At 43.2% G+C, this 12,271-nt stretch overlaps 1 protein-coding gene across 1 annotated transcript; it reads right to left on the bottom strand.

The window, feature by feature from the left end:
- LOC141630497 (uncharacterized) lies at positions 1–11,259 on the bottom strand. Its single transcript, XM_074443305.1, has 4 exons — positions 10,032–11,259; positions 9,861–9,913; positions 621–1,490; positions 1–453 (listed from the first exon to the last, which is right to left on the bottom strand). Exons 1-4 carry the CDS (start codon positions 11,257–11,259, stop codon positions 1–3), a joined length of 2,604 nt encoding a protein of 867 aa, XP_074299406.1.
- Between the last annotated feature and the right edge of the window lie 1,012 nt (positions 11,260–12,271).

Here is a 12,271-nt window from a genome sequence, read left to right as displayed (position 1 = left end):
TTAAATTGAATCATAAGCTTTTTGCAAATGTAATTTGAATAAGCACCTAGGGGACACCATACTTCTATTATAGAGCCTTACCAGGTCTTGGCAAATCAGAATATTCTCCAGAATACTTCGACCCTTAACAAATGCCCCTTGATTCTTACTAATAATGTCTGGAAGTATAGCAGCCAACCTATTGCACATGATCTTTGAGATAGGTTTGTAAAGAACATTGCAACAAGAGATTGGACGAAAATGCTTCACATTGGTAGGCCTGTCCATCTTAGGAATGAGTGTAATTGTTGTAGCATTGATCTGAGTTAGTAGCTTACGAGTATCAAAAAAATTTCTAACAGCATCACGTACTTCATCACCCACAATATCCCATGCAACTCTATAAAATTGGCTAGTATAACCATCTGAACCTGGTGATTTGTCCTTAGGTATACTGACAATGCTCTTCTTGACCTCCTCAGCAGTGATGGGAGTGTTTAAAATATTTCAGTGTGCTGCTGTACAGCAGGGTCCCCTGGTGACTACATGATGCTGGACTAGCACTGTATCAGTGTGAGAGCCTAGCAGGTTCATTAGCCAGTGGTACAAACATTACCATTCATATCTTCTATCTGCATTACCTTAATCAGCATCACTCTCTTCTTGATAACTTGGTGAAAATAAGAAGTGTTGAGGTCCCCTGAAATTGACCACTGAATTTTTGCTTTTTGAGAAAGGAAGCTATCCCTGGCCAAAGTAAGATCATTGAGTTCATTAGCCAGGTCATACTCCTGCTGAATCAGGTCCAAATCCCCAGGAGACTCAGCCAACTTCTTTTGAATTTGTTGCAGTAGAGTACCAGCAATGTTAGTACTGTTTTCAATATCAGAAAAACAATTTTTATTTAAATTCTTGAGAACAGGTTTAAGAGCCTTCAATTTCTTCACCATATTAAACATTTTAGTCCCACTATATGACTGCTTCCACACACCATCCACACTAGCACTGAAATGCTCAGAAGCTCCCCACATATTAAAGTACTTGAAGGATTTTTTCCCATTGAATTCAACTTGCCGGTCTACAATTGTGCATGGACAGTGATCAAACATACCCTCAGGATGGAAATGGGCCATGTACTCTCCATAATGACTCATCCATTCAGGGTTTCCCATTGCCCTATCCAGTCTACTATAAACTCTGTCAGTAGGTGCTTGCTTGTTAGACCAGGTAAACAATGCCCCAGTAGCCTTAATATCCTCTATTTCATATAAAGAGACACATTCCTGGAAGTGTTCCATCTCTGCATCTGTAGTGTTACCCCCTAATCTTTCAATTGGAGATAAAACGGTATTAAAATCTCCTACCCACAACCAAGCAATAGTGCAAGTAGAAGCTGTTTCTTTCAGAAACTTCCAAAGAATAATTCTCTCCATCAGGTCATTAAAAGCATAAATCACAGTCAGTAGAAATTTCTTGTAATCCACTTTGGATTGAACCAACATATGGATATACTGAGAACCATAGTTCAGAAATTGCACATCAAAACAAGTAGGATTCCAGAGCAACCAAATCCTACACCCTTTATGTAATACTCCGTATTTATAGTCTTGGGGGTACTCTATCGAGTAGCCCTTACTCTGTCGAGTAAGGGCAAGTTGCGCAGATAAATAGTTTCTGACCTGTTGGGCACTCGATCGAGTAGTCAGGGGCACTCGATCGAGTAGGGGTACTCGATCGAGTACCTTGGGTACTCGATCGAGTGTCCTATTTATCGGGGAGTTTTCTCGGGTTTTGTTAATTACGCGATTAAGGTATATAAACATATTCGGCATTGTTCTAAATCACTTTTTACAAAACCTAAAACCTGTTTAAGAGAGAAAGCAATTTGTCTTCTTCCTAATCGCGTTCTTGACAATTCCCGGAGTTCAGACGGTCGGTTTGCATCGTAGTTCGTGTCGTTGGGTTCCTTGCGTCGAGGGTAAGCTTTTAATGTAATTTATATAATGTTTTGTTAAGATTAGTGAAACCCTAATTTAGGATTTGGGGGTTTTTATGAATAGTAATTGAATAGTAGTATCTATGTGTTGTATGGTAGGAGGAGAGTTCATAGAAGAGGCGTTTTGAGACAGCTGTAGATACCGTCTGCGTGTTGTGCTTTCCAGGTAGGATTTCCTACTCAGTATTAGTCCCATAATGGGATATTGGTGATGTGCTGTAATTAGTTGTTTGATATGATGATTGTGATTGTAATTGTGATTGTGGTTGTGGTTGTTGATGGTTCTCGAGATGCGTTCTCGGCTGAGTGGGGTCACTTGCGGGAGTGATCTCACGCCCTAGTTTCGCCTTCTGTGGAACCCGCCACAGAAGGGATGTGCACATTAATGAGCAGGGTTATCGCTCGTACGATGAGCGGGGCTTAGGTGGGAATGGCTGCGGTCCCCCATCGCGGGGTGGTCCAGTGGACGATCGATGATTGAGACGGTTGGTTGGATGTGTGTGTGTGTGGCGGTTCAAATTGTCTGTTTGTCTTGTTGTTGTTATCTATATTGATTGTGTGATTAGTACGACCCGGTGTTGTTTTGTAAACTGCGGTGATCCATTCGGGGATGGTGAGCGAGATATTGAGCGGTATAGAGATGATCTTTGGGATAGGCTGGGATGGCCACGACATGACGATAGAGTCTTCCGCCGTAGTTTAGTTTTATTTATATTTCATTGAGAACATTAGTTTGGAATAATGTATTGTACTTTCGGTTTGGTTTCAAGGATTGTATTCATTCATTAAACTATTATAATAAATGTTGTTTCCGTTTTGTCTATTTGATTATCATACCTCGGGCGACCGAGATGGTGATGTCTTCATACCTGAGTGGTCCTGGTAAGGCGCTCGGAGTATGGGGTGTTACAAATGGTATCAGAGCGACGATCCTGAAACCTGTAACCAATGAACTTAATGAACATAGAGAGTCAATTAAAAAGAACCCGGGGTAAAAGTTGTAGGAGCTAGTGCAAAGGCTTGGGAGACGTCCTAAAGTCGCAAGGGGTCGCCTTACAACTTTGAACCGGTCACGGGGGAAAGTGTTTGTCGAATATATGTGTGCTTGTTTAACTTGTGCAACAAAGTGATGAAGTGTGTTGGTTGTTTGGTGTTGAAGTAGGAGGTTGAGCATGTGAAAGAAAAGTAATGTATGGTTGGAATAACATGTTGAGTGTTTACAATGTGGCTTTCATAGCATGATGAATTGATTTTTGTTGATAAGTAGAATAGATGCGTAGCATATAATTTATGATATCATGCGGTTTTATAAAGTTTAACATGTTAGTATATGACGTAACATGCGGGTAGCCTTTACGTATTAGTGATACTTGATCGAGTGAGACTAACTCGATCGGGTGGGTTTCTAGCGATTTTGAGTCCAGAATCGCGTTTTGGGGCACTCGATCGAGTAGCTAGGGGTACTCGATCGAGTATGGGGTCACTCGATCGAGTAGCCTAGACACTCGATCGAGTGGGTGAGAGATCGAAGGTCTGTTTGGTTCTGGAGTTTGGGTACTCGATCGAGTACATGGGGGCACTCGATCGAGTAGCCCGTTACTCGATCGAGTGGGTTTGGATACTCGATCGAGTAGGTCCTATGCAGCGCGTTTTCGTGTTTTGAGGTTTAGTACGCGTGTTTATGTTTATCCCTTTCTTCTATAGCTTCAAGATGCCGCCCAAGAGAAATGCTTTGTACGCGAGAGCTGAGGTTATGACTACGGATGACATCGTTAAGATGTTGGAACACCGGGACGCTCTTACGAGACCCCGAAGAGAGTGAATGAGGACAAGGATAAGAGTAAGGAGAAGGAGGTTGATCATGCTAAAGTCAGCCTCTATATTGCGAGGTTTAACCCGAAGGAGTACAAGGGAGTTGAGGAGCCTAACCATCTTGATAGTTGGCTGAGGGAGATGGAGAATATACTAGATTTAGTTCGCTGTCTGATGAGATGAGAGTGGATCGAGCTGCATTTTATCCGAGGGAGGCAGTGGCAAGTGGTGGGATTCGGTGAAGGTGAGTGCTAAGGAATTGTATACCAACCAAGGGTTACCTGCTATACCTTGGGAGGAGTTTCGTAGGGCTTGTGAGGAAGGAGTTTGTGCTTAGGAACATGTGAGGAGTAAGTTGAGGGAGGAGTTTGATAAGTTTAAGATGACTGCCGAGATGTCCGTGGGCCGAGTACTACAGCGGTTCAATGAGAAATCTAGATATCTTTGAGGACATGGGTTTGAGTGATGAGAATCGCTTTGAGATTTGAGAGCGGGCTAACCACGAAAAATTATGGATAAGTTACCCGTGGGAGTCCTTGCGATGTAAAGGAAGCGTATGAGAGGGCGGGGAGAGCGAGAGACTAGTGGAGATGGCGCGGAGAGGTCCGGTGGTGAGAAGAGGAAGTCGGAGAGCGAGGGTGGTGGCCAATCTAATTACAAGAAAGGCAACCACAATCGGTCTAAGGGGTTTTCTTCGGATCGGGGTTTAGTCTTTGGGGCTTCCTTTGGGCGAGGCCGAGGGAGTGTGAGTAACAAACTGGGAGTGACTGCTTTGGATGTGGTGGCGTAGGCCACAAGAGACATGAGTGCACGAGTGCACCGGATCTTTCCGAGACTCGCACAGAGCTTCGCGAGCAAATGACACGGTGGATCATGGCCAAACCGGGAGGTCGAGCTACCAGAGTGGAGGCAACCGCAACGGCGGTAATTCTTATCAGAAGACACCGATGAACAACAACAACAACAATCAAGGGTCGGGTGCTAAGCCGACCGCATCAGCCCAAGATCTTGTCCGGGGAGGTGGGCAAAAGACCGATGGCAAGTTATTCATGATGGACAAGAAGGCGGTTTGAGGAAGATGCGCATGTTATCACCGGTACATTCCTTGTTAATGGTATTCCTACGTTTGTTTTGTTTGATTCGGGGGCTTCTCAGTCGTTTGTGTCTTCGAGTCATGTAAAACAGTTGGGTTTGAGAGTTTATGAGTCCGTTAATGAGCAAGTTTTCATACCTTCGGGTGAGTCTGTACCATGTGGGAGGTTGTTTAGAGATGTATCCTTGATAGTTGGGCAAGTTGATTTCCCTGTAGACTTGCTAGAGTTTCCTTTTAACGGTTTTGAGATGATAGTTGGGATGGATTGGTTAGGAAAGTATAAAGCTAAGATAGACTGTCATCAAAAGAGAGTGTCCCTTAGAGGTCCAAAGGGTGTAAGTGTGTCTTATCGTGGGTTTCTAGTCAAACCCAAAGTTAAGTTGATTGCAATTGTCACCTTGAAGTCTTATCTGAGGAAGGGATGTCCTTTGATCTTATGCCATGTGAGAGATGACCGGATAGAGAGTCCGACGATTGATGAGATACCGGTGGTGGGAGAGTTTGCGACGTTTTCTCCCGATGAGATTCCGGGTTACCACCGAGGAGAGAGATAGATTTCACCGTTGAGTTGAAGCCGGGGACGGGGCCAATCTCTAAGGCACCGTACCGTATGGGTCCTAAGGAGATGGAGGAGCTTAAGAAGCAGTTGGATGATCTGATAGAGAAGGGATACATTAGACCAAGTGTATCGCCGTGGGGAGAACCAGTTCTATTTGTGAAGAAGAAAGATGGAACTTTGAGGTTATGCATAGATTACAGAGAGTTGAACCGAGTGACGATAAAGAACAAGTATCCTTTGCCAAGGATAGATGATCTGTTTGATCAGTTGAGTGGTGCAACAGTCTTTTCTAAGATTGATTTGAGGTCGGGGTACCATCAGGTGAAGATTAGAGATGTGGACATACCGAAGACAGCTTTCACGTCGAGGTATGGCCATTATGAGTATGTGGTGATGCCGTTTGGGTTGTCTAATGCGCCGGCGGTGTTTATGGATTTGATGAATAGGATCTTTAGACGTTCTTGGACCAGGTTTGTAGTGGTGTTTATTGATGATATCTTAGTCTATTCTAAGACTAAGGAGGAGCATGAGGAGCATTTGAGGATCGTGTTGCAGACATTGAGGGAGCATGAGTTGTATGCTAAGCTGTCCAAGTGTGAGTTCTGGTTAGAGAAAGTGGCTTTTCTGGGGCATGTGATATCTAAAGATGGGGTAGCTGTAGATCCGGCGAAGATTGAGGCAGTGACAAAATGGGAGGCACCAAAGAATGTTCTTTGAGGTTAGGAGTTTCTTGGGTTTAGCTGGATACTACGGACGGTTCGTGAAAGATTTCTCCAAGATAGCTAGACCGATGACAAATACAGGCGGATGAGAAAGAGAACAGGTTTCGTTGGGATGAGAGTTGTGAGACGGCATTCCAAACATTAAAGGAGCGTCGACCACGCTCTGTCTTAGCATTGCCTGAAGGGAGCGAGAATTTTGAGGTTTATACCGATGCTTCGAAGAATGGGCTAGGTTGTGTGTTGATGCAGAATGGTAAAGTGATTGCCTATGCTTCTAGGCAGTTGAAGCCCTATGAGGAGAATTACCCTACTCATGATCTGGAGTTGGGTGCGGTGGTGTTTGCTCTCAAGATTTGGAGACATTACCTTTATGGGGCGACCTTTAAGGTATTTTTCGATCACAAGAGTCTCAAGTACATCTTCACTCAAAAGGAGTTGAACATGAGACAGAGGAGGTGGATGGAGTTGATTGGCGATTATGACATGGAAATCATCTACCATGAAGGGAAGGCCAATGTTGTTGCTGATGCTTTGAGTAGGAAGAGTGTACATTCTTTGTGTACAGCTCTATCTTTGATGAGGTTGAGGGATGAGGTAGCGAGCTTTGGGATTCATATGATGCGAAAGGAGATACCATGGGTGATATGACAAGACATATGGAGTTTTATGATGACATTCGAGGTAAATAGGCTTTGGATCCTAAGATAGTTGAGTGGAGAGCGGGAGTAGAGAAAGGGACAAAGGTCCCGGTTTTCTATTCATACAGATGGTAGTTTGAGGTTTGATGGTAGGTGGTGTGTTCCTAATGATGAGGAGTTGAAAAAGACAATCATGACAGAGGCGCATTGCACACCATATTCGAGTTCATCCGGTGGAGACAAGTTATACAAAGATTTGAAGAAAACGTTTTGGTGGCCTGGGATGAAGAAAGAGACAAATTTGAGTTTGTGTCCCGTTGTTTGACATGCCAGAGAGTTAAAGGAGAACAAAGAAGACCACAAGGTAAGATTCGGTCTTTAGAGGTGCCTGAGTGGAAGTGGGAATCCATTTCCATGGATTTTATTGTGGGTTTGCCAAGGAGTCAGCAAGGTAACAATATGATTTGGGTGATAGTGGATCGCTTGACCAAGTCGGCTCACTTTGTTCCAATGAAAGATACATGGACTAAGGCACAATTGGCTATGGCCTATCGAAAGAACGTGCTTAAGTTACATGGAGTCCCTAAGGACATAGTGTCCGACGGAGATGTGAGGTTTATATCGAGGTTTTGGAAGGAGTTGCGGGAATCGTTGGGAACACTTTGAAGATGAGTACGGCATTTCATCCTGCGACGGATGGGCGATTGAGAGAACAATCAAGACTCTTGAGGATATGTTGCGAGCTTGTGTGATGGATTTTGGTGGTAGCCGGGAGCAGAGGTTGGACTTGATAGAGTTTTCTTACAACAACAGCTATCACACCGGTATTGGTATGGCACCGTTTGAGGCTTTGTATGGGAGGAGATGTAGGAGTCCAATCTGTTGGGACGATAGTCTTTGAGGCAAAGTGGTTTTAGGACCAGAGATGGTGCATGAGATGGTGGAACAGATTAAGATGATCGGGGAAAGGATGAGAGCACTCGGGATCGACAAAAGAGTTATGCAGATTTACATCGTCGGGACATAGAGTTTCAAGTTGGGGACAAGGTTCTTCTGAAAGTGTCTCCTATGCGCGGGGTTATGAGATTTGGGAAGAAAGGCAAGCTAAGTCGGAAGTTTATAGGGCCGTATGAGATCTTAGAGCGAGTTGGAGAGGTTGCTTATCGTTTGGCTTTACCGGGCCGCTTTGGAGAGAGTGCATAATGTGTTTCACGTATCGCATTTGCGGAAGTATGTGAGTGACCCGTCACATGTGTTAGAGGCAGAGAGCTTGGAGCTAGATGAGTCTTTATCATATCTTGAGGTACCTAAGCAGATCCTAGACCGAAAAGTTAGAAAGACTAGGAGTGGTGAGACAGTTTTGCTTAAGATCCTGTGGTCTAACCACGAGACCGAGGAAGCTACATGGGAGGCCGAGGACATCATGAAAGAGCGTTACCCTTCCCTTTTGATCGGTATGTATGGTTACGGGGACGTAACCTTGTTTCTTTTAGGGGGGTAGGAGATGATCGCGAGAGTTTTTAAGGGTTTTATACACCTTTTGTATGTTGTGTCGGGATGTTTGTCTTGGGTTTGTATCATGTTTTGGTTGGCTTTTGAGTCGGGAAGGTTGAGGGAGTACCTTTGTTTTTGTAGTGGTTTGAACTTCGGGGACGAAGTTCTTTTAAGGAGGGAAGACTGTAATACTCCGTATTTATAGTCTTGGGGGTACTCTATCGAGTAGCCCTTACTCTGTCGAGTAAGGGCAAGTTGCGCAGAATAAATAGTTTCGACTGTTGGGCACTCGATCGAGTAGTCACTCGATCGAGTAGGGGTACTCGATCGAGTACCTTGGGTACTCGATCGAGTGTCCCATTTATCGGGGAGTTTTCTCGGGTTTTGTTAATTACGCGATTAAGGTATATAAACATATTCGGCATTGTTCTAAATCACTTTTTACAAAACCTAAAACCTGTTTAAGAGAGAAAGCAATTTGTCTTCTTCCTAATCGCGTTCTTGACAATTCCGGAGTTCGAGACGGTCGGTTTGCATCGTAGTTCGTGTCGTTGGATTCCTTGCGTCGAGGGTAAGCTTTTAATGTAATTTATATAATGTTTTGTTAAGATTAGTGAAACCCTAATTTAGGATTTGGGGGTTTTTATGAATAGTAATTGAATAGTAGTATCTATGTGTTGTATGGTAGGAGGAGAGTTCATAGAAGAGGCGTTTTGAGACAGCTGTAGATACCGTCTGCGTGTTGTGCTTTCCAGGTAGGATTTCCTACTCGGTATTAGTCCCATAATGGGATATTGGTGATGTCTTGTAATTAGTTGTTTGATATGATGATTGTGATTGTAATTGTGATTGTGGTTGTGGTTGTTGATGGTTCTCGAGATGCGTTCTCGGGTGAGTGGGGTCACTTGCGGGAGTGATCTCACGCCCTAGTTTCGCCTTCCGTAGAACCCGCCACGAAAGGGATGTGCACATTAATGAGCGGGGTTATCGCTCGTACGATGAGCGGGGCTTAGGTGGGAACGGCTGCGGTCCCCCACTGGCGGGTCGTCCAAAGTGGACGATCGGTGATTGAGACGGTTGGTTGGATGTGTGTGTGTGTGTGGCGGTTCAAATTTGTCATGTTTGTCTTGTTGTTGTTATCTATATTGATTGTGTGATTAGTACGACCCGGTGTTGTTTTGTAAACTGCGGTGATCCATTCGGGGATGGTGAGCGGATATTGAGCGAGTATAGAGATGATAATCTTGGGATAGGCGGGATGGCCACGACATGACGATAGAGTCTTCCGCTTTGTAGTTTAGTTTTATTTATATTTCAGTTGAGAACAGTTAGTTTGGAATAATGTATTGTACTTTCAGTTTGGTTTCAAGGATTGTATTCATTCATTAAACTATTATAATAAATGTTGTTTCCGTTTTGTCTATTTGATTATCATACCTCGGGCGACCGAGATGGTGATGTCTTCATACCTGAGTGGTCCTGGTAAGGCGCTCGGAGTATGGGGGTGTTACACTTTATGCCAACTACAGTTGGTAGATATGCTCCAGCCATCATAAATTGTAGTTGCCTTATTCAGTAAATTACTAGGTTTAAGTTTAGTTTCTAATAAACCAAAAAGACCTACACCATTATTATGCATGAACCACTTAACAATCTTCTGTTTATTCAGGTCATTGAGACCCCTGACATTCCAAAATCCAATGCTATGCATGATTAACTTGAAGAGGAGGGTCCTTACCACTGTTCTCTACCCTGAGTCTAGGTGTAGCAGAACCATTCAAAGCATCCAGAAAAGTGTACTGACTGAATTTACCAGAGAGCCTAACTCCCACCATATTCTCCTGTCTACTAACCCACATAATTTGTTTCGCAGGTGTAGCTTTTACAGTAGGAGTGGACCTCACCATTGACAAGGGGGTGAACACTTCAGGAGTAAAGGCATGAGGAGGCTCAGAAGTCTCAGCAGGTTGAGCTTTCAGCACAGGCCTCCAAATTTGTTTAGGCTTGGGTTTAGGTTGCTGCACTTTAGACCTTTGAATCTTAGGTTTCCTGCACTGAGACATGTCATGCCCTATCCCATTACAGCTAGAACATGAGATAGGATTCCACTCATACTCCACATTAACAACAACCACATGCCCATACTCATCCAAAAACCTAACTTTATCAACAAGCTTCTGGATAAAAGGCACTTCAACCATAACTCTTGCATAACTCAGAGGAATCTTATCCTTAGTAGCATCATCCATACGAAGAAAATTCCCCACCAAACCAGCTATCTTAGGCAAACAAGCCCCCCAAAATCTCAAGGGTATACCAGATAATCTTGCCCACACTGGAACAATATCAACTTTCTCCTTAATCAACTCAGTTTCAGGAAACCAAGGTCGAATAACCACAGGCTTATTATCAAACATGTAATACCCCGAGTTTAATAAAGCCTCCCTGTTCTCAAACTTAGTAAAACGAACAAGGAAGATTCCATTGTCTAAGAAAGAAACTCTGTCTATCCCAAATTGATCCCAAATACGATACACAAAATTCTCAATAATCTCAGCAGGAGGGTTAGCACCCAAAATATAGCAAAAAACAGAGTTGTTCCAGAAGGCTACCTCTTGTTTAATATCCTCGTGTGTGAATTGCAGTAAGTCTGAGAGCTCTTCCTCCTCTGAAATAGTTTCCATAATTGGGATACTTTTTCCTTGGTGTTTCAACATCCACCCATCATTAAGATGTTCAGGAGCACCTTCACTTAGGTTCAGTACCGGGATTCCATTAATTTCATTAACAGACCTCGTTTTACCAGTATCAATAGATGAAGGACCCTGAAAGGTAGCATCTTTAGGTTTGTTTTGAGTAGTATTTTGAGTAGAAGGACGTATTATTGAGTGTTTAACAGGTGTTGTAGTTTTTGAAGAGGACATTAATGGCGAAAAACGGTTTTGTGTTGCCTTAACAGCCGTCATCCTCTCATAATTTTAGGTTAGAATTTTAGAGCTTTTTCTCTCTCATGTTTTTCTCCCACTCCAGCTTGTGATTTCATGTCATCTCTATCGGTTTGAAAAATGGAGTCCGTGTAACCCTTAACACAGAGCTCGGAGTCACCTCCAAACATTAAGACAAAATCCTTAGTCCTTCGCAAGTACTTAAGGATGTTCTTGACGGCAATCCAGTGAATCTCACCTGGATTCCCTTGATATCTACTCGTTATGCTCAAAGCATACAAGACATCTGGACGAGTGCATATCATGGCATACATGATTGATACAATGGGGAAAGCATAAGGGATCAACTTCATGCATTCAACATCTTTGGGTTCGGTGGGTGATTGAGACTTGCTGAATATGGTCCCACTAACCATACGAACCAAGCCTCTTTTGGATTGGTCCATGCTGAAGCGTCGAAGAATCTTATCAACATAAGATTCTTGACTTAATCCCAATATCCTTTTGGGTCTATCTCTATAGCTCCGGATACCTAATATGCGTTGTGCTTCTCCTAAATTCTTCATTTGGAAATGATTTCCTAGCCACTCCTTGACGGAAGACAACATAGGAATGTCATTTCCAATAAGTAGTATGTCATCCACATACAATATTAGGAACACAACATTGCTCCCACTGAACGTCATGTATAAACATGGTTCCTGAATACTTCGAGTAAAACAATTTTCTTTTATGACATGATTAAATTGATGGTTCCAACTTCTTGATGATTGCTTAAGACCATAAATGGATCTCTTAAGCTTGCATACTTTGTTAGGATTTTTAGGATCCACAAAACCTTCGGGTTGTATCATGTACACCTCCTCTTCTAAATGCCCATTTAGAAAAGCGGTCTTGACATCTATTTGCCATATTTCATAGTCATGAAATGCGGCGATCGCTAACAGTATCCGAATTGATCTTAGCATAGCCATGGGGGCAAAGGTTTCGTCATAGTGAAGACCATGAACTTGAATAAAGCCTTTTGCCACTA

Source organism: Silene latifolia, chromosome Y (genome assembly GCF_048544455.1).
Source record: "Silene latifolia isolate original U9 population chromosome Y, ASM4854445v1, whole genome shotgun sequence".
Taxonomy (NCBI): domain Eukaryota; kingdom Viridiplantae; phylum Streptophyta; class Magnoliopsida; order Caryophyllales; family Caryophyllaceae; genus Silene; species Silene latifolia.
The sequence above is the reverse complement of the archived record's forward strand: the minus strand, read 5'-3'. Positions and strand labels throughout refer to the sequence as shown.